Source organism: Acomys minous (genome assembly GCF_964271855.1).
Source record: "Acomys minous genome assembly, chromosome: 16".
NCBI classification, from domain to species: domain Eukaryota; kingdom Metazoa; phylum Chordata; class Mammalia; order Rodentia; family Muridae; genus Acomys; species Acomys minous.
Genome location: NC_140498.1, coordinates 74,140,304 through 74,162,671, shown reverse-complemented (window position 1 = coordinate 74,162,671; position 22,368 = coordinate 74,140,304). Strand labels below are relative to the sequence as shown.

Genomic DNA, 22,368 nt, shown 5'->3' with positions numbered 1-22,368 from the left:
TTTGTTGTTGTTGTTTTGGTTTGTTTTTTTCAAGACAGGGTTTCTCTGTGTAGCCTTGGCTGTCCTGGACTAACTTTGTAGACTAGGTTGGCCTTGAACTCACAGCAATCCGCCTGCCTCTGCCTCCCAAGTGCTGGGATTAAAGGCATGTGCCACCACCGCCCAGCTCTTTGTTGTTGTTGTTTTTGAGACAGGTTTTCTCTCTGTAGCCCTGGCTGTCCTGGAAATTCACAAAAGTAGGTTTCACTGAAAGACAAACTTAAGCTACCAAGCTGTTGTTACTAACAAAACTTGATTTTTACTATTTTTTAGAACCCTGGTGGAAAAGACCCTACTCTGTGATCCTCAACCAGCCCTTCAGCGGCCAAGATCCTGGGACATCAGTACTAATACCACCTTTCCAGGCTAAAGATGAATGGTCTGTCCAACAACTGGGACCCATCCACACTCTGGTTCTCCAGAAAACTCCAATGAGGGGTCAGGATGGCCAAACCAGGGCACCTTCCCTCCTTCCACTGGTGGCAGTCTTTCCTTTTTCAATGGCTTTCCACATAATAGGACCCCTCAATTATTTTTCCTTTTTGCATCTTGCCTCCCTCACCTTCTCTAGGAATGGATTCTTGAGTTTCCCGGGCAATGGTCAATCAGATGTTTCTTCTTTTCCTGAATCCCCCACCCCATGTGATCCATTTTCAACAGGAAGAAGCCAAACATGAACTGGCACCTGTATACACAGAAGTCAGGCTGTTCAGTTGGAGTCCTCAGCTTTTGTGTGCCCCTGCATGGTCTGGTAAACTCCATTCCCCTCTAACACTGCTAGTTCAGACCTCTTCCCCTGAAGTTGCTAGCCACACAAGCCCTTGAATTAAATGACCATACCTGGGTACAAACCTACTGTATAGCAGACATGTCACTTTCCTTCACCTACAATCCATAAAAAATCCCCCACCACAGCCTGCTGTGACTTTTCCCAGTCTTATCCTCCAAGGCTGGTGAACTCGACCAAGAGCTGTTCCCAAACAAGCATTTTTATGCTGGGTGTGGTGGCGCACACCTTTAGTCCCAGCACTCGGAAGGCAGAGGCAGGTGGATCGCTGTGAGTTTGAGGCCAGCCTGGTCTACAAAGTGAGTCCAGGACAGCCAAGGCTACAGAGAGACCCTGACTTGAAAAACCAAACCAAACAAAACAAAAAACAAAAACAAACAAACAAAAACCCCAAGCATTTAAAAATTTTAATTTGGTTTGAATTGGCTTATTTCATTGGCACCAAAACTCTACTAATACATAATTTTAAAAAAGATGATACGTAATGCTAAACATTCAAAGTTCAAAGTTTAGCATACTAATCAATGGAATTCTTGTCAGTTGTTAATGTAACCTTGGTAAAACACTGGTTCAGATTTAAATTTTCCTCTGTTTGTTTTCTAAATAAAGACTTAAAGTGATTCTGAAAATATCTCTGTTCACTAGAGGGCAGAGGAAAGGCATTCACGCTTTTATCCCCAAACCAATTTATAGGTCCCCAAGTTCTTTCTCTTGGTTTTCTTTCCCGCCATGAAATTTGTCTTATTATAGATAAATGTTCATGCTTCTACCACCTTCATAACTTTTTAGGCATATTTTTGTGCTTAAAGTTGTGGGTCCACTTCAGCTGACTACAGACATTTTTAAACTGTTTTTTCTACAATGAGAATTTCAATGCAGATTACAGAAAGTGGTCATGGTAATATATCTAAAACTTCTTATCTCATTTTGCAAATTAAAAAAGTTCATGTAAACTTCAGTGTGTTGAGACTTGTATCTATCTATCACAAATCAATTATCCCTGCCAGTGAACAGCTTAGGCTGGGCTCTTTCCTTCTCCTAGCTTTGGGACTCCTTTTCACCCTGCAACTACCAGGACCACAAGGCAGGCCTGGAAGTTTCAAGTGCACACCCAAGATAAAGACTTTCCCCTAAGTTTCTTAGCTTTCCTTCCATCCCTTGTCTGTTTCTGTCCCAGTAGAGATCCACTCAGCTGACAGACACCATCCAGGAATCAACTAAAGCCCTTGCAAACTGCTCCAAAACAGCCTGCACTTTGATAGCCCCAGGTCAGCCCTAGAAGAGGCTGAAACCAGTCTGCCCAATGTGATTCTTCCAGGTAGGCATAATGTTATTGTGTACTGTGTAAAGATTCAAATGCTGATTTCTGTACCCTCCATCTCTGGTTGCACTCCTTGTTCTGAGAATCTACTGTCTCAATGTTGTGTAAACATTGTTCCCCAACTGTTTCCTGATATGTCAATAGAGGCTTAACAACCAATGACTGAGCAAAGAAGAGAATAGGGCTGGACTTCCAGAAAGCCAGAGCAGGGAGAGAGAGAAAAAGAGGAGTGGGGATTTCAGCCAGGAGGAAAGGTCCAGGATATATCATGAGAAAGCAGCTAGAGCAGAAAAAGCCTTAAAATGTAAGAGATTTCAGCTGGGAGGTAGCTAGATTAGTTAAGAAAGTTAAAATAGATTAATACTGCTCAGTTGTTGTGCTGTAAAGCTTGTTAAATAAATACAACAGTCTCAATTATGTCGGTACTAGCCAGGTTAAGAGAGAAACTGCGATATAATTTTAAAATAACCCAACAGTTCCTTATTTCCTCAGGTTCCCTCAGAGAATCAGAAGCTTCTGACAAAATTTCTACTCTCCTCCCCATCCCTACTTGTAACCTGCATTCCAGGCTTTCTGGGCTCATGATGACCTTCCCAGCTTTGAAGCAGCCAGACTACAATATATTGCCCCTTATCATCAACAAAAAGTAGAACATTAGGTCTCAGGCAGTCCATATTGTCAGGCTGGAGGTTTTGGGACAAAAGAGATGCCTGGCCCCAGTCAGAAGCCCAAGAACAATACAGAGATTCCCACCAGAAGCCAGCACTTGCAAAAGACCTACTCCTTCTCCTCTTTCTTTTACTCCATTTACCCCATCTATCCTGCCTCCTACTGGGGCCTAAATCCCTTTATCAACTTCCCCACTTCTACACAGGAATCCAAGGCCTCACCTCTCCATTACCTTCTGATCCCTGTTCCTACCCTCTCCTCCTGCACCACCAAAATCTCCACCCTCTAACAGGGACCTCCTTATGTGCCCACCTTTCTTCCCCACTGGCACTCAGACTCCTCCCTCTGGACTTCTGTCTTCCTAGTCTCTAGTGATAAGTTGGCCTGCCCCTCCAGTGGCCTCTCCTGTGGTTGCCCACACTTTGTCCTGACAGGAAACTGCTCACCTCTGCCCCCTTTGGTAAGTGGCTGGAGTCGTCCAGGCTCATGCTCCTTTCTCCAAGATCTTGCTAACTTCAATGGTTGGGTTCTTTCTCTATTAATCCCTCTGCCTACAAGAGGGTTCTACAACTTAACTCAGATCTATGATGTAAGCTGGCATGACCAGAGTATCAATCAGTCCTCCACTCGTATGTGTGAGGAGCTCCAGAAGAGTCCAGGAGGAGGCCAGGCAGTATGCAGACTGGACCTATCTAGCAGATCCTGTAACACTGGTGGGTAATAATGCAATCCCATTCCAGGACCCTGGCTGGGACTACCAGCAGGGACAGGAGGACCACCAGGAGGGATGTTATGATCTGTTGCCTCCTGGAAGGCATGGAGACAATTCCTAACAATATAGTTAACCTTGATAGACTCTCCAAGGTTACCCAATAAACATCTGAGAATCAGCTGTTTTTCTTGACAGATTACGGAAGGCCAAAAGCCAGTACACTCACCTTTCCATCTAGGACTTTACCTTTGCCATGCATCCTTCATTGGACAATCTTTCTCACATTCCTTCGGCGTCATGCCTGTCTGCCCAGTGCCTTCGCTTGGCCACAACACCTTCACTCATTTTGAGGCTACCTTCTCCTTTCCTGCCACCTCTCTGAACTCTCATTTACTTCTTCCCTTAAATGTCTTCTGGACACCCACTTCCGACTCCTCCACCCTCATCCTTACAGAACCTGTTGATACCGGGTCTGGGGCATCTTTACCCTGGTAACTGTTACCTATCACCAACTGGTCATGGTTCACTTAAAGTGGCACACGCCTGTAATCCCAGCACTCAGGAGGCAGGGGCAGGCAGATTTCTGTGAGTTTGAGACCAACCTGGTCTACAAAGCAAGCCAAAGACAGACAAAGACTACACAGAAATCCTGCCTCAGGAATTAAAAACAAAACAAAACAAAACAAAACCCCACCTTTTCCTCTTCCCAACCCCAGTTTCCTATCTCAGAGATTCACTGCCAGGGTCTCAAGACCATAATCACCTGCCTTTTTTTTTTTTTTAAAATCTCAGGGCCTTAAGATCCCCACTAATTCACTCTGAAACACCCTCACCATTCTTCTGGCGAGTAAGCCCTATGGAGCCTATCTGTTAGTCGAGGACCTCCATGCTATCAATGAGGCGGTTATTCCAATACACCTGTGGTCACTATCCACCATACCCCCTTCTCTAACATTCTCCCCCAATCCCTCCCACCTTACAGAACTGAACCCAAACAACAGACAGAATTTCTCTATGTAGCCCTGGCTGTCGTGAACTCACTTTCTAGACCAGGCTGTCCTTGAACTCACAGAGATTCACCTGCCTCTTCCTCCAGAGTGCTGTGGAAGGAAGCTAAAGGACATTTTCTTCATGATTCCTTTACCCCTTGACTCGTATTTCCTCTTTGCTTTCACTTGAGATGACCTTGACACATGGCTGTGAACAGCTCACTTGGACTATACTTCCTCAGGGCTTTCAAGCTAGTTCCCACTTCTTTGGCCAGGCCTTTCTTGGTCTGATATTTGTCCTCCCTTACCTCAGGCCCAGTACCCTACTCTAGTACATGGATGACCTCTTACTTGGCAGTCCTTTCCTTTCCCTATCCCCAAAGGACACCTCCCAACTCTAACTCTCTTGGCTCCATAGGGCACCACAGTACTCCAGGACCCCTTTAACAGCCCCAGCCTTGGCCCTTCCAGAATCTACTCAACCCTACCACCTAATGATGAGAGGCTGGGATAGCAACAGGGGTCCTGACCCAAGCCATTGGTTCCTCCCACCATGCTATCACTTTTCTGTCTAAATCATTTGATCCTATTGTGTGCAGATGGCAGGCATGTCTGTGGGTCCTAGTGGCGGCAGCTGAACTCACCCAAGAGGTCCTCAAGATCTCACCCACCACCCTTCTCATCTCTTGAGTGTCTGTCTGTCTGTCTGTCTCTCTCTCTCTCTCCTTGGATTCTTGTGGGTCCAGATTTTTCATCTGTTATTCCTGAGAAACTCCCAGGTCACCTTGGGCCCTAGCCCAGCAACTCTCCTTCTTCTTCCATCCTCCTCTGATACCCCTTTCCCACTATTGTCTAGAGGCTACAGAGACCTCACGATCACCCTGACCTGGCCTCCTAGACCAACTGATTACAAATCCACAAGTCACCCTTTTCATGGACAGAAGTTCCTGTAGAGAGAATATCTTCTGTACTGTATGGATGTATTGCCTGTCAAAAAAGCAAAAACAAAACAAAACAAAAAACCCCTATGGCGTATAGGGAAGCATAGAATAGAAGGAAGGACATCCAGTAGATAAAAAGGATTCTGGAGTAGAGCCAGGTGATGAGGAAAAGTCACCAAGTAAGATATGAGGAGGACAGATGCATGATATCTGAACAGACGTAACCAGCCATGTGGCAGAATGTAGATTAGTATAGATGGGTTATTTTAAATTACTATCTAGTAACCTAGGTATTTGTAAATATATTTTGAGTATGAGTTATTATTTTGGGAGTTTGGGGCTGGGAGGAAAAACACACTTTTACAAGTTCCCTTTTACACAACTCAGAAGCCCGCCAGGAGGCATATGTGGTCACCTCAACTAATACAATTGAAGCAAAGTCTAGCTAGAGCCCAATTTCTCTGAGTGACTCTGGCATTGAGCCTGCCCACGTAGACCCATTCACCACCACCCCTCCTGCAGCAGGCCTCTGCCAAGAGCTCATTCCTTCTCTCCCTTCACGGACTCAGATAAATTGGAACATCTGATTTCCAAATTCTCACTGCCACAACAAATGATTCCCAAGTATCTAAGCTTGCATTGCTCTATGATCCCCAAGTCTCTTACCGCTAAAGATCTACTTCCCCACTCTTTTTGTTTTTGTTTTTCCAGACAGGGTTATCTGTGTCACCCTGGCTGTCCTAGACTCGCTTTGTAGACCAGACTGGCCTCAAACTTGCGGTGATCCCCCTGCCTCTGCCTCCAGAGTGCTGGGATTAAAGGAGTGCTCCACCACACTTGACTACTTCCCTACTCTTAAAAGAAAACTTTTATCTATGATTTCTTTGCATTCTGCTCTCAAAAAAAAAAACCCTTAAGGTTATGCTGTAAATTCTTACTAAGGTTATAATTTGCTCATTGGATATGCCTTAGAAATCTATATGATCTTCAGCAGTATTTGGCTTTAAACTTATATAACAAAGAGCTTGTAATTCTATATATGATTCAGCTATGTATGTAACTCTGATTCAACTCCGTATGTGTATATGTGCATGTAAGTTGAAGGTAACTCTCATTTAAAGATAATATATATATCTTTATGTACATATCTTTATGTGTGTATATATGTATATACATACACACAAGTGTTTTTAAATAGTAGTCATATAGACCACATGGCTTGCAACCTGTCATGTGTCTTCAGTGTCTTAAGATGATCACATGGTATAAAGCAATAATTATAAAACTTCTTAGTCCTAATAAACTGTTTATTATTTTATCTCCTTTTAGACTAAGAAATAACAAGTCTCATAGTTTAAACCGGTATGTATTTTTTTTTATATGAGGATAGAAATTCAAAGTTATGTTTAAAAATATTTATTATGTATACAGCATTTGCCTACATGTGTGCCTGTACTTGGGAAGAGGGCACAAGATCTCATTATAGATGGTTGTAAGCCATCATGTAGTTGCTGGGAATTGAACTCAGGACTTTTGGATGAACAGACAGTGCTTTTAACCGCTGACTCATCTCTCCAGCCCTCAAAGTTTTTTTGTTTTTGTTTTTTTTTTTGTTTTTGTTTTTTCGAGACAGGGTTTCTCTGTGTAGCCTTGGCTGTCCTGGACTCACTTTGTAGACTAGGCTGGCCTCGAACTCACAGCGATCCACCTGCCTCTGCCTCCCCAGTGCTGGGATTAAAGGCGTGCGCCACCACCGCCCGGCTTCAAAGTTATATTTTTACAGCATGTTGTATATGTGATTCAATCCTGGTTTAAAATATTCTATGAAGATGAAATTTCAAGGTTATAAAGGTTTCTTCACATTAACAGAAGCTAATTTATGTCTTTGCTAGTATGTGGCTGAAAGACCCCACTTCTAAATGTTGTTTAGTCAAGGCTTACTATTTTGTAAATGATTCTATTTTGTAAGGCTTGTACAATGGTTAAGGGAGGTCACCTGAAAGGCTCAGTCAGACTGGAAAAATACCACCATGTCACAAGGCTCGCAGACGTCACAAGGTTCATGGTCACCCACCATTTCACAAGGTCTACACAAGCGGTTCTGGCCAAGTTATTGAAAAAACAGGATGTATGGTCAGTGAATAGGCTAGCCTAAACATTTCCTGATTCCAAAGCCCTAACCAGAGCTAAATCTAGCCGCATTAAGTTAGCCAATCAAGACCCTGTAACTATGCTTCTCGCTTCTGTAACCCCCGCTTCCTGCTTCTCACCCTATAAAAGGGTCTCCTCCCCTTCACTCGGCGCGCCAGTCATCCGATAGACTGTGTCGCCCGGGTACCCGTGTAATCAATAAAGCCTCTTGCATTTGCAACCGGACTTTGGTTTCGCTGGTTCTTGGGGAGGGTCTCCCTGACGAAGGACACTCCGTGAGGAGGGTCTTTCATTTGGGGGCTCGTCCGGGATAGAGACCCCCGCCCAGGGACCACCGACCCAAAATCGGGAGGTAAGTTCTCTGCTGCTGGCATTGTGGGTATTGTGTGTCTTGTTTGTCTCCTGGTTGTCCTCCATCTCTGTGCTACTCTGAGACTCAATTGGGTCATTAGTATCTGGTGGAGGCTAGAAGGAGTTGACGAACTCGGACTTCTCCTCCACACCCCTGGGAGACGTCCCACGGGGGTATCCGGGGTCCTTAGGACCCATCTGAGAGGACGATCCGACTCGGCTTGGTTGGGGCTTCGCCCCTGGTCAACGGATACGCTCCTCATCTGGGAGACGGGGAAACCGGAACCCCAACGCAGTCTCCAATTGGTTTACTTTCATTTTGGTGCCGGCACCGCGCAGCGCGATCCATCTCTTTTGATTTGTTGTTAATCTTTCTTGTCACTCTGTGTACACTCCCTTTCTCTGCAGACATGGGCCAGACAGTTACCACCCCGCTGACCTTAACCCTTAAACATTTCAGGGAAGTCCGGACCATCGCACACAACCAATCTGTGGAGGTCCGTAAGGACCGATGGCAAACGTTCTGTGCCTCCGAATGGCCAACCTTCAATGTTAACTGGCCACCGGAGGGCTCTTTTAACCTGACTCTCATTTTACAGGTTAAGGCAAAGGTGATGGACCCAGGCCCTCATGGCCACCCTGACCAAGTCCCATACATCATTACTTGGGAGACTCTGGTCCGCGACCCACCCCCTTGGGTTAAGCCTTTCCTTTCCTCGCCACCTCCGTCGGCTCCACCGGCCTTACCACCCCCTTTGACTCCCACACCCACTCCCCAGACGGGACTATACCCCGCGGTCCTCAGACCCCCTCCCAAGGTCCTTCCCCCCGAGGACAGGACCCTCCTAGACCTCCTGTCCGAGGAACCACTCCCTCCACCTTACCAGGGCCCTCAGCCCCCGGCGGGTGCTGCACCTCCCGCCGCTCCGGAGGCACCTCCCCAATCCCAAGCAGCCGCTTCCTCCCCTGTGGCGGGCCGCTTGCGGAACCGCCGGGAACAAACCCCGGATGCCACCTCCCAGGCTTTTCCCTTGCGAGCAGGCAATGGAGGACAAATTCAATATTGGCCTTTCTCTGCCTCAGACCTCTACAACTGGAAAAATAATAACCCTCCTTTTTCTAAGGATCCCACTAGACTTACTTCCTTGATCGAGTCTATTTTAGTGACTCACCAGCCTACCTGGGACGACTGCCAGCAACTCCTGCAGACGCTCCTGACCACCGAGGAATACCAGCGAGTCATTCAAGAGGCACGGAAAAATGTCCCAGGAGAGAACGGGCGCCCAACCCAGCTGCTCAACGAGATTAATAGCGCTTTTCCCTTAGAACGCCCTGAATGGGACTTCAATACACAGGAGGGTAAGAATCACCTACGCCTCTATCGCCAGTTGCTTATAGCGGGTCTCCAAAAGGCTGCTAGGCGGCCCACGAATTTGGCACAGGTCAAGATGGTTACACAAAAATCTGATGAAACCCCTTCCGCCTTCTTAGAAAGACTGAAGGAAGCTTATAGGGTCTATACACCATATGACCCTGAGGACCCCCTCCAGGCTACCACTCTGGCCATGTCGTTTGTTTGGCAGTCAGCCCCAGATATAAGGCGGAAGCTAGAGAGATTAGAAGAGTTGAAAGAGAGCACAGTACAGGATTTGCTGAAGGAAGCTGAGAAAGTGTATAATAAGAGAGAGACTCCAGAAGAAAGAGAGGATCGGATCAGGAGAGAGAGTGAGGAAAGGGAAGAAAAACTGAGAAAAGAGGCAGAGGAAAGAGAAAATATTCGGGACAGAAAAAGGAACAGGGAAATGAGCAGATTGCTGGCCACCGTTGTAACAGGACAGACACAGGGTAGACAGGAACCTGGAGAGCGGAGGGGGCCACGGGTGGATAAAGACCAATGCGCCTATTGTAAGGAAAAAGGCCATTGGGTCCGAGACTGCCCCAGACGGCCAAAGGGAACCAGAAGACCCCGGACCTCTACCACTCTCTTGAACTTGGAAGATTAGGGCCGTCAGGGCCAGGAGCCTCCCCCTGAGCCCAGGTTAACCCTTAATGTGGGGGGGCAACCAGTGACCTTTTTGGTTGACACGGGGGCACAGCACTCGGTCCTTACATCTACACCGGGGCCTTTGACCAACAAAACTGCCTGGGTGCAAGGCGCAACCGGCACAAAGACATACCGATGGACCACTGAAAGAAAGATCCAGCTTGCGACCGGTAAGGTCTTGCATTCTTTCCTACATGTCCCTGACTGCCCCTATCCTCTTCTGGGCAGAGACCTTCTGACTAAGTTAAAAGCACAAATTTACTTTGAGGATGGGAAGGCCCATGTAACCGGGCCACAAGGGAAACCAATCCATGTCTTGGCCTTGGATGTGGAGGAAGAATATAGGCTCTACGAGGCTGAATCCGAAAAGCAGCCACCCTTAACATGGCTGGAGCATTTTCCCTCGGCCTGGGCTGAAACTGGTGGAATGGGGCTGGCATCTAACCAGCCCCCCCGATGGTCACTCTAAAAGCTACGGCAACCCCAGTTTCTATAAAGCAGTATCCCATGTCTCAGGAAGCCTACCAAGGCATACGGCCCCATATTCAGAGATTGCTGGACCAAGGGATACTGGTGCCATGCCAATCCCCCTGGAACACCCCCTTACTTCCTGTTAAGAAGCCCGGGACTAATGACTATCGCCCTGTCCAGGACTTAAGGGAAGTTAATAGGCGGGTTGAGGACATCCACCCAACTGTGCCAAATCCCTATAACCTCCTGACCAGCCTGCCCCCATCACACATCTGGTATACAGTCCTAGATTTAAAGGATGCCTTCTTCAGCCTAAGGCTCCACCCGGACAGCCAACCCATCTTTGCCTTCGAATGGAAGGACCCAGAAAAGGGACTGTCCGGGCAGCTAACTTGGACTAGACTACCCCAAGGATTTAAAAACAGCCCTACCCTGTTCGATGAAGCCTTGCATAGAGACCTGGCGGACTTCCGAGTCCAACACCCAACCTTAATCTTGTTGCAATATGTTGATGACCTTTTATTGGCCGCCCAGACTGAGGATGATTGTCGGGCTGGGACAGAGGCCCTCTTGAAGACTCTTGGACACTTGGGATATCGGGCCTCATTTAAAAAGGCCCAAATCTGTCAGCCCCAGGTGACTTATTTGGGATACCAGATCAGAGAGGGGAAAAGGTGGCTAACCCAGGCAAGAAAGCAAGCAATCCTCCAGATCCCCGTGCCCAAGACCCAGAGACAACTCCGGGAATTCCTGGGTACAGCAGGCTTCTGCCGGCTCTGGATCCCAGGATTCGCAGAGATGGCAGCCCCTTTATACCCCCTCACCAAGCAAAGTACTCTCTTTACCTGGGAAGAACCCCAGCAGCAGGCATTCGATGCCATCAAAGAAGCCTTACTTTCCTCCCCAGCCCTGGGACTTCCAGACCTGACCAAACCCTTTGAACTGTACGTTGACGAAAGGTCTGGGTATGCAAAAGGAGTGCTCACGCAAAAGCTCGGGCCATGGCGGCGTCCCATCGCTTATCTATCCAAAAAGTTAGATCCAGTAGCCTCAGGATGGCCACCATGTCTCCGCATGGTGGCAGCAGTGGCCATCCTGGTCAAAGACTCTGGCAAGTTGACAATGGGACAGCCTCTCACCATCCTGGCTCCTCATGCCATGGAAGCCTTAATCAGGCAGCCGCCTGACAGATGGTTGTCTAATGCCCGGATGACCCATTATCAGACTCTTTTGCTGGACCCTGAAAAAGTCACTTTCGGACCCCCTGTGACTCTGAACCCTGCCTCCCTACTTCCCTCGCCCGAGCCCCCCGATAACCATGATTGTCTGCAGATACTGGCTGAGACTCACGGGACCCGCCCTGATCTAACTGACCAGCCCCTCCGGAATGCTGACTGCACCTGGTTTACGGACGGCAGCAGTTTCCTGGAAAATGGAGAACGGCGAGCAGGAGCCGCCGTAACAACCACCAAGGATGTAATTTGGTCCAGCCCTCTCCCCCCGGGGACATCAGCCCAGCGTGCCGAGCTGATAGCTCTGACCAAAGCACTGCAGCTGGCCAGCGGTAAACGCCTCAACGTATACACCGACAGCAGGTATGCCTTTGCCACAGCCCATATCCATGGAGAAATTTACCGGAGGAGGGGCCTACTGACCTCGGAGGGCAAAGAAATTAAAAATAAGACTGAGATACTGGCCCTGCTAAAAGCCCTACACTTGCCCCATGAACTCAGCATCATACACTGCCCGGGGCACCAGAAAGGAACTTCCCTGGAGGCAGAGGGAAACAGGATGGCCGATAAAGCCGCTCGCTTGGCAGCACTCTCCGGGAAAAGGCCTAGCAAACTTCTGGTCACCGCCGACCAAACCTCCGAAGGCTCCCAGTCAGATTCCCAAGCCCGCCGAGGCTGGGAATACACGGAAAAAGACATTCACCTGCTACAGAAAATGGGGGCCACCTGTGCTACCCCTGATCAATGGACCTACCAGGGCAAGGTCGTGGCCCCGCTCAAGGCCACTGCCTACTTGATTGACTTTTTCCACAAGCTAACCCATCTGAGTGCACGGAAAATGAGCACACTCCTGAAGAGGGAAGAGACTGGATTATTCCTATTAGGAAAGGAGGAGGCCATCAAACGGGCAACAGACTCCTGCGTGGCCTGTGCCCAGGTCAACGCTAGTAAAAACCCTCTTGCGCAAGGGGCTAGACTGAGGGGGCACCGCCCCGGCACCCATTGGGAGATCGACTTCACTGAGATCAAGCCCGGTATGTATGGCTATAAGTACCTACTAGTTTTTATAGATACCTTCTCCGGATGGATTGAAGCCTTCCCCACCAAGCATGAGACAGCTAAGGTGGTCTCGAAGAAGCTCCTGGATGACATCTTTCCCCGGTACGGAATGCCCCAGGTAATAGGGTCGGACAACGGCCCCGCCTTCATCTCCCAGGTAAGTCAGTTGGTGGTCCAGCTATTGGGGATCGATTGGAAATTACATTGTGCCTACCGCCCCCAGAGTTCAGGTCAGGTAGAACGAGCTAATAGAACCATCAAGGAGACTTTAACTAAATTAACGCTTGCAACTGGCACTAGAGACTGGGTGACCCTCCTCCCCTTAGCATTATATCGTGCCCGTAACACCCCAGGGCCACACGGACTCACACCCTTTGAAATCATGTATGGCTCACCCCCTCCTATTGTTAATTTCCTAGATTCTGAAGTTGCCGATTATGCCAACAGTCCCTCCCTATGGGCCCACCTAAAGGCTCTACAGATGGTCCAGAAAGAGGTATGGAAACCTCTAGCAGCAGCATATAGAGAACAGCTTAACAAACCTTTGGTTCCTCACCCCTACCAGGTGGGGGACTCTGTATGGGTCAGACGACACAATTCCAAGACCCTGGAACCACGTTGGAAAGGACCCTACTCGGTTCTCCTGACCACTCCCACCGCACTCAAAGTAGACGGGATCGCCGCCTGGATCCACGCTTCCCACGTAAAGGCAGCTCAAACCAGCCCGGACAACCCGGCCCCCGGGGAACCAACTGAAGAGAGATGGCATCTCCAGCGGACTCCAAACCCGCTCAAGATAAGACTCACTCGTTCTTAATCCTCCTCTATATTGTCTTGTGGATCCCAGGGGCCTTAGCTGGCCCGCACGTGCCCAAGTCCCAAACCTGGGAAGTTCTAAACAACCAGGGAGATGTCATATGGTCCACTTCTGGAACTCACGCCCTATGGACTTGGTGGCCGGATTTGACCCCAGACCTCTGTAAAATGGCAGGCGAGTCACCTGTCTGGTTCCCTGGCCCTAATCTCCCTGAACTCAGTGAGACTTCATGCTCTAAGGACAGCCCTCCATCAGGCAACCTCCCCATCCGTATACCATCCGATCTGTATGGATGTTCAAATCATTACACCCGGACTAACCTCCGGTCTGCTGAGTTCTATGTATGTCCAGGGCAAGGTCAATCCCGACAGTTTAGACGTCAATGTGGAGGGATTACTAATTTCTATTGTGCTTCATGGGGATGCGAAACTACAGGCGAGGCCTCCTGGAACCCTTCCTCTAGCTGGGACTTAATTGTAGTAAAGAAAAATCACACCAATGACCCTAACTGCCCTCAACCTTGCTGGAATAGCTATTGCAACCCTTTGGTCATTAAGTTTACAGACAAAGGAAGACAAAATCGTCACTGGCTCCAGGGAAACAAGTGGGGACTGCGATTATATGCCCCGGGAAAAGACCCTGGATTGACTTTTATAATCAAATTATCCCTAACTACAGCTTCCACTCTGGCTATAGGCCCGAATCCCGTCCTCACTGAGCCGCGTCAGGCCCAGCCAAAACCACAGGTACTACCCCAACCCACACCATCAAGGTCATATTCAGTACCTGATTCCTCTCCTGTACCTAACTCCTCTCCTATGTCCACCCCCTACCCAGGGATAACCCTTTTTAACCCTAAACTTTTCTGACCCTCGTAGAACCCAAGAATGCTGGCTGTGTTTGAGCTCAGCCCCACCTTATTACGAGGGAATTGCGGTAACAGGAAATTACTCCAATTACACCTCGGCCCCCTCAAGCTGCTCTCAGAACAGCAGACACAAGTTAACCCTACCCGAAGTTACTGGAAAAGGGCTCTGCTTAGGAAAAGTGCCCCACTCCCATCAGGCCCTATGCAACAAAACCCTCACGATCTATCCCGGCAAATATTGGCTCACCGGGCCTACTGGGACTCAATGGGCCTGCAACTCGGGACTAACCCCCTGTGTGTCAGCCACAGTGCTTAACCAAACCAGTGACTTCTGTGTTCTGGTCGAAGTCTGGCCCAGGGTTACCTACCATCACCCTAGTTATATATACTCTCATTATGAAGGAATGACCAGACATCCCAGAGAACCTGTCTCCCTCACCCTAGCCTTGTTGTTAGGTGGTCTCACCGTGGGAGGAATAGCTGCAGGAATAGGAACAGGAGCCACCGCCCTAGCTGAAACATACCAGTTCAGACAGCTCCAGCAGGCCATGCACACCGATCTTGTGGCATTAGAAGAATCTATATCGGCCCTAGAAAAATCATTAACCTCACTCTCTGAGGTGGTCCTCCAGAACAGGAGAGGACTGGACATTCTGTTCCTTCAAGAAGGTGGACTCTGTGCAGCTCTGAAGGAGGAATGCTGTTTCTATGCGGATCATACTGGGCTAGTCAGAGATAGTATGAGCAAATTAAGAGAGAGACTAAAGCAGAGACAGCGTCTCTTTGAGTCAGGCCAGTCATGGTACGAGAGATGGTTTAATGGGTCCCCCTGGTTTACCACCCTAATCTCCTCCCTGCTAGGACCAATCATTATTATACTCTTGATTCTCCTATTTGGACCCTGCATCCTCAACAGATTGGTCCAATTCATGAAAGATAGGTTATCTATAATCCAAGCGATGGTCCTCACCCAGCAACACCATCGCCTGAAGCAGGAAATGGAAACTGAAATAGAATGAAAGATTCCATTCTAGTTCATAGAAAAAGGGGGGAATGAAAGACCCCACTTCTAAATGTTGTTTAGTCAAGGCTTACTATTTTGTAAATGATTCTATTTTGTAAGGCTTGTACAATGGTTAAGGGAGGTCACCTGAAAGGCTCAGTCAGACTGGAAAAATACCACCATGTCACAAGGCTCGCAGACGTCACAAGGTTCATGGTCACCCACCATTTCACAAGGTCTACACAAGCGGTTCTGGCCAAGTTATTGAAAAAACAGGATGTATGGTCAGTGAATAGGCTAGCCTAAACATTTCCTGATTCCAAAGCCCTAACCAGAGCTAAATCTAGCCGCATTAAGTTAGCCAATCAAGACCCTGTAACTATGCTTCTCGCTTCTGTAACCCCCGCTTCCTGCTTCTCACCCTATAAAAGGGTCTCCTCCCCTTCACTCGGCGCGCCAGTCATCCGATAGACTGTGTCGCCCGGGTACCCGTGTAATCAATAAAGCCTCTTGCATTTGCAACCGGACTTTGGTTTCGCTGGTTCTTGGGGAGGGTCTCCCTGACGAAGGACACTCCGTGAGGAGGGTCTTTCAGTGGCCACTACATATTTCTTTCTTTTTTTTCTTTTTTTGAGACAGGGTTTCTCTGTGTAGCCTTGGCTGGCCTGGAACTCACTTTGTAGACCAGGCTGGCCTCGAACTCAGAGATCTCCCTGCCTCTGCCTCCTGAGTGCTGGGATTAAAGGCGAGCCCCCAGCTACATATTTATTTCTGACTGTCTTAAATTTATGTGTTTTCTATATTCTGTATATCTTAGTTATAGATTGTTGACTTAATATAAGCATTAGGTTATTGTGTAATTCAAATGCTGATTTCTGTATCCCCCCCATATCTGGCTGTAATCCTTTTCTCAGAGTCTTTTGTCTCAATATGTAAAGACTGCTCCCCAATTACCCCCTGATACGCCAATAAAGCAGCTTACAGGTAATCACTGAGCAGGAGAGAGAATAGGGCTGGACTTCCTGACAGCCAGAAGAGGAGGACATAGAGGAGGAAGTGGGGTTTCAGTCATGGTCAGAGGCCTAGGAGAGAGCAGGAGGAACTGAGTCAGGAAAACCACAAAGTGCAAGCCATCACTGGAATGCTGGGATGTACACTGGGAGGAAGCCAGATTGCTTTAGAGGGTTAAGAATAGAGTAGTAACTGCTCAGGTATTGTGCTACGAAGCTTTTTAAGATATTATAATGGAGTCTCAATTATCTGGGTAATCACAAAGTTAAGAGAGAAACAGAAACACAATTTTATAAAATAACCTTAACAACTTATAAATTATTAAATATGATTAAGACTCATAACTCTATGCTAGCAATTGAAAGCTTGTGCTTAGATAATCTTAAGCCATATGACATGATTCCAAAGACACTTTGAAGTTCAGATATATTAACTTTAGAGATATTAAATTGTTTACACTATTAGAACTTGGCTTTGCCTTCTGAAAATTATGATTATGCTCTATTTCTTCACTTTTTCCTTTTTTGTTTATTTTTATGTCTTCACTCTTTAAAAGATACTTTATTTTAATATTAAAAAACACAATTGGAGAGATTTTAAACTTAGAAAAATTTTTGGATGTGAAGAACATTTAAAGTTAAAAATCACCAGGCATGGTAGTATACACCTTTAATCCCAGCACTTGGGAGGCAGGGGCAGGTGGATTTCTGTGAGTTCAAGGCCAGTCTGTGAAAGACCCCATTTCTAAATGTTGTTTAGTCAAATAGTTTAAGGCTTGTGTAATGCTATTTTGTAAGGCTGTACAATAGTTCAGGGAGGTCACCTGAAAGGCCCAGTCAGACTGGAAAAATACCACCATGTCCCAAGGCTCGCAGATGTCACAAGACTCGTGGTCACCCACCATTTCACAAGGCCTGCACAAACGGTTCTAGGAAACTGCCCTGGGGCAACAGGATGTATGGGAAACTGCCCTGGGGCAACAGGATGTATGATCTGTGAGTAAGCTACTGGTAAAAATAGCCCAACCGTTTCCTGATTCCAAAAGCCCTGACCAGAGCTAAATCTAGCCGCATCAAATTAGCCAATCAAAACCCTGTAATTATGCCTCTCGCTTCTGTAACCCTGCTTCCTGCTTTCCACCCTATAAAAGGGTCTCCTCCCCTTCACTCGGCGCGCCAGCCTCTCCAGAGACTGAGACGCCCGGGTACCCGTCCCCCTACAATAAAGCCTCTTGCGTGTTGCAACCGAAACCTTGGTCTCGCTGGTTCTTGGTGGGGGTCTCCACGTTAAGACCACCGTGCTGGGGGTCTTACATCTGGTCTACAAAGTGAGTCTGGGACAGCCAGAGAGTCATTACACAGAGAAACCCTGCTTCAAAAACCCTTAAAAAAAAAAAAAGGTTAAAAATTACTGATTTAAAATATACTTAGCCTTGTTTTTGCTAATGTTACTAAGTTATACGTTTAGATTTTTATAAGTTATAGACTGTTATAGACTACATCTAATATTAAAAACTTAAATGTGGGAAAGACTGTAAGCTTTGTCACAGGTGAAAGCAGTGTTGGCTGGCTTTATGCTTGGACACCCCATGGATACCTTGAGATAGACTGAGTGGAGCCATCCTGGGACTGGAATTCAGGAAGCAGCCCTGGGGACTCCACCTGGACTATTGTCTTTCTAATCAACCCTCAATGGAAGAAGGAGACTGCCCTTCACACGTGACACAGGCAGGCGGGGAGGAGAGCAGCAGCAGGTTCAGACTGGGCTTGAGCGCAAGTGGATCAGCGAACAGGCTGGACCAGCACGCAGGCCAGAGACACCTAAGGACCCGTCCCATGGAATGGATACCGGAAGGTTCGCTCTTTTTTCCCTTTAACCTTTTTTCCCTCTTGCGTAAGCTAGTTGGGTTGTATAATAAAGTTTAATTGTTAAGAAATAGAGCCTACACTTATATATACCACTTTCCTAGTCACAGATGTTCTCACAGATCCTGGGCAACAGTGAAACATACAGTTCTCCCAGGACTTCACCACTTGCCCATTTTCCCAGGAAATTTGTGTCTGCTGGATAAAAAGACCCTTGCCACCTCAGCTCTCTCTCCAGCTTCCTCCCGCTTTCTCTGCACCCCACCTCTCTTTCCTGTCCTCATGGCTTTATTCCCATCTGTCTGCCTGCCTACATGTTCACTTATCTTCTTGTACCCCTTCTCCAGCCTTCTTCTCCCTTCCCCCAATAAGCCTCCTTATACCATATCTGTTTCATGGCAAAATTCCTCAGGGGCATACCTTGGTATAGGTCCACCATGGTACCCCTCACTGCATCATTATTTTATAACAATCGGAAAAGGCAATGAGAGCCAACAGCCTCATCAACAACTCACCAAGCTCTCACTTGAGCTCAGATTATCTTGGCCTTCCCTTCTTTCCACTGGCCTGAGTCACGTCACATTCTCCCTCAGGCCTCAGGTCTTTTGAGCTCCTGTATGGAAGGCTATTTCTCCTCAATCATCATCTCCCTGCCCAAACTCCCACATTGGCCAGCTACTTACCCTATCTCTCTCCTACACTTCGTTCTCCATTTGCACAGACAGCTATCTCCCCACCCGCATGTCAGTGGACTCAACTGTTGTTAATTTAATCAATAGGGCCTTACAGTAGTTTATTACTTCAGTATGCCCGGCTAGCAATCAATCAAGACACTGACACTTGTTATATTTTAAAATAGCCTTAGTTAACCTGGGACAGGGCAGATATCAATCCCCTAAACTACTTCCCATGGTGGGGCAGGTATGGGATACCTGTCCCAATCCCATGCCATCTGCTTCTAATAATTTCTGTCAAGCTACCTCCCATCGATAATCCCATGTACTTGCTAATGTTTTTCTTTCTTTTTTCTTTTCTTTTTTTTTTTTTTTTGGTTTTTCGAGACAGGGTTTCTCTGTGTAGCCTTGGCCATCCTGGACTCACTTTGTAGACCAGGCTGGCCTCGAACTCACAGCGATCCGCCTGCCTCTGCCTCCCGAGTGCTGGGATTAAAGGCGTGCGCCACCACCGCCCAGCTGCTAATGTTTTTCATCTGGGCCAAATCTTCCATTCATGCCTACCATGTGTTTCTCTTCCATCTAACCCATGGTGGTCGTCTTCCCCTCCTATCTCCTCAGGTCTCTCTCTCTCTCTTCTTCTTAGGATTCCTCTGTCTCTCTAAGACTGGGAACCTTAGCCACAACTTAGTCACATTTCTCCTTACCCTCTCTAAAAAAGTTCAGAGAGAAAGGCAGAAAGCTGATAAATGTGAGACTAAGTTACTAACAACTAGAAAGGGAGAAGGAACTGAACTCTTCTCCATAGAGTTTATAGTGACTGGGATTCAAAGCTCCTTAGCTGTAAGATGTTTATCAGGGCTTTCTGGAAAAGGTCCACCAGAGATAGCAATAACTAAATTCCAAGGAATGGTGGACAAGATTTCACTAAGTGAAGCCTAAATTGGCACAACTGACCCAAGGCTTAGACTTTTCTTGTTTCCCTACTTGATTTTTCCTTGAGATTTTTAAAGTTTTTGACTGAACTGAGTTGAAATGGTTGAAGGACATTGGTGGCACACGCCTCTAATCCCAACACAATGGAGACAAAGACTGGTGAATCTCCACAGGGCATGACCCCCTGCTGATGATAAGTTTCTTACAAAAAAACTGCCTAAGATTTAAACTGACAATTTTTTTGGTAAGTTCCTTTTTCTTAATAATAGATTATATGTGTTTACTGATTTAAAGGATAGATACACATCAATTTTAGGTTTATGTAAAGAAAAGTGATAAAAGTGCTCTAAAAAAAAGCCAGCCAATCTCCTTAAAGATGGAACATCCACAGGAGATATGGTGCCAAAGGGTAAATTGGCCTAAGAAATGTGTTTTGTTGGTCAAAGTAAAGACCAAGGTTGGACAGGGAGACAGACATGAAGCTGCACAGGCTCCCATGTTGAGGGGGGAGTGAAACAAAAACATCCGCAACAAATGTAAAAGGCCAGGTACAAGATACCTACAATATAAGAATCATTTTTGTTGGTCAAAGTAAAGCCAAGATTAAAAAGGGAGACAGACATGCAAGCTGCATGCCTCCCATTGAGGTGAGACAAAAACACCAACAACAAATGTAAAAAGCCAGGTACAAGATACCTATGATACACATAAACCCTAAAATAAAATGAGAGTTTATATAAAGTTTATTTAAAACTTAATGCCTTTTTCTTTTGCTCAGGACAACCAGCTTGTTTCTAAAATGGGAAGCATTCTCTCAGGAAACAGGTATCAGCCTGGCCTATACATCAGGCACCATAGAGCTTAGAAAAGGACATTTAGAATTATACAATCTTGTTTTGATTTCAATATGATGATAACTGTATGTTCATTGTTAATGGTGATGTTATAGTTTGTTTTTAAAAGAGGTCAAAATAAAACAGACCTGGATAAAATAGAGATTGCTAACTTAAGTGAGGCTATGTTTACATGAATTCAAACTACAGAACAAGCAGTTAACTTATATTGCTAATTCCACTACATGGAAATAGCTCTGAGACTGGCTGAGACCTGTGCATCCTGCACACCTAGTACATTCATAGTTTTAGGACTGTATAATGCTTGTGAGAAACTATATGTTTTCAGAACAAAAGAACCGGACACTGAAGCTGGCTCAGACCTGAAAGGATTCATTCTTCCAGCATGCTGAGATGCTGACATCCTGCATCCTTCATGCCCCAGCCCCAAGTGGTTGCTGTTCCTCATCAGAGAAGGGCAGCTTCAAAGATACCGCCTGATGCAAATTGGTCCAGCATTTCAGACTATCCCACACAGGACTTATATTAAGCCTGGGATTCCTCAACATTTAGAGACTAGAGCACAAGCACTATTCCTAGTTTGTTTAACCAAGTTTTATTTGGGCCCCTACATAGGTATTCTCTGCCCCAAATCAGCCTGAAGAAACTTTAAGACGCTCCTTTTCCCTTAAGGGAGGTTGGGTAGGTTTTTGGTTGCTTTCTTGGGCTATAGATGTATATTGTCATTGGGAGGTATGGAGATAGGGGTAAAAAGAAAGGGGAGTATAGAAATATACAGAGATGATAGGACAAAAAGTAGATTATTGAATCTACCCCTCAACTTAAGGCCTTAATTGTTACTCATAAATAAGGTTAATTTTAATTCATTGGTATAGAATTTTGTATACTGATACAAAATAAGTTTAATTTTGATACACTGAAATGGAATTTAGGTTTAATATTATTCTTCACACACTGTATTTCTACTCTAATATGAGGTATTATACACATACAACTCAATTAATACATGGTTTACTTCCAATACTCTGATAGTGTTATTGTAGGGTGTTTCCGCTAATTAAGTAATACAAGTCAATTGATGATCATGGTCATGTAAAGTATAAGAATATACTCCTAAGTTTAACAGATATAATTCTATAGTTAGATAAGGTCTTCAAAAACCTAAGAGACCTACAGAATATGGCATTTTAAAATGTTTTTATTATTTTAAGGAATCTTTGACAATAAGACAGGTTAACTCCTGGACAGGTTAACACCCAGTCTCCCTCAAAAAAGATGAGCACTGAAAAACCTTGTGGAGATGGCTTCTAGTGTAGCAGAACAGCCACTGGACAAAAATGTCATTTCTTCCACAGACAAAATTCTGCCTAAAATGGGTAAGCTTGGATGCAGGCAGAGTTGATGGCCAGACTCTTGTCAATACAGGGTAAGGAAGTCCTCAATAGTTCCTGCCCCACAGATATATTAGGCCAGAAGGCTGAAGATAATGCTCCAACATTATAGAGAGTTTTGGGTGATCTGTCATTTTTTCATTTTGGAAGCTGCCAACCTAAACTTCCTGTTTACTTGGGTAG

At 46.3% G+C, this 22,368-nt stretch overlaps 3 protein-coding genes across 9 annotated transcripts in view; 2 read left to right on the top strand and 1 right to left on the bottom strand.

Moving 5' to 3' along the window:
* The window catches only part of FKBP6 (FKBP prolyl isomerase family member 6 (inactive)), an 88,788-nt gene that overhangs the window by 32,457 nt on the left and 33,963 nt on the right, over positions 1–22,368 (bottom strand). The gene's annotated exons all lie outside the window — the stretch shown is intronic.
* Positions 8,371–12,206, top strand: LOC311586775 (uncharacterized protein; the record flags this gene model as incomplete). The annotated part of the gene is made up of 2 exons (XM_084762938.1): positions 8,371–9,319; positions 11,808–12,206. 2 exons carry the CDS (start codon positions 8,371–8,373, stop codon positions 11,816–11,818), a joined length of 960 nt encoding a protein of 319 aa, XP_084619064.1. The 3' UTR covers positions 11,819–12,206.
* On the top strand, positions 12,252–13,941 carry LOC311586776 (uncharacterized protein). 3 transcript variants are annotated; one of them, XM_084762940.1, is made up of 2 exons: positions 12,252–12,741; positions 13,186–13,941. In XM_084762940.1, exons 1-2 carry the CDS (start codon positions 12,267–12,269, stop codon positions 13,581–13,583), a joined length of 873 nt encoding a protein of 290 aa, XP_084619066.1. In that variant the 5' UTR covers positions 12,252–12,266; the 3' UTR covers positions 13,584–13,941. The 3 variants fall into 3 exon arrangements, with proteins under 3 accessions (XP_084619066.1, XP_084619065.1, XP_084619067.1); XM_084762939.1 differs by having other exon boundaries at positions 12,252–12,923; positions 13,332–13,941; XM_084762941.1 differs by having other exon boundaries at positions 12,252–12,923.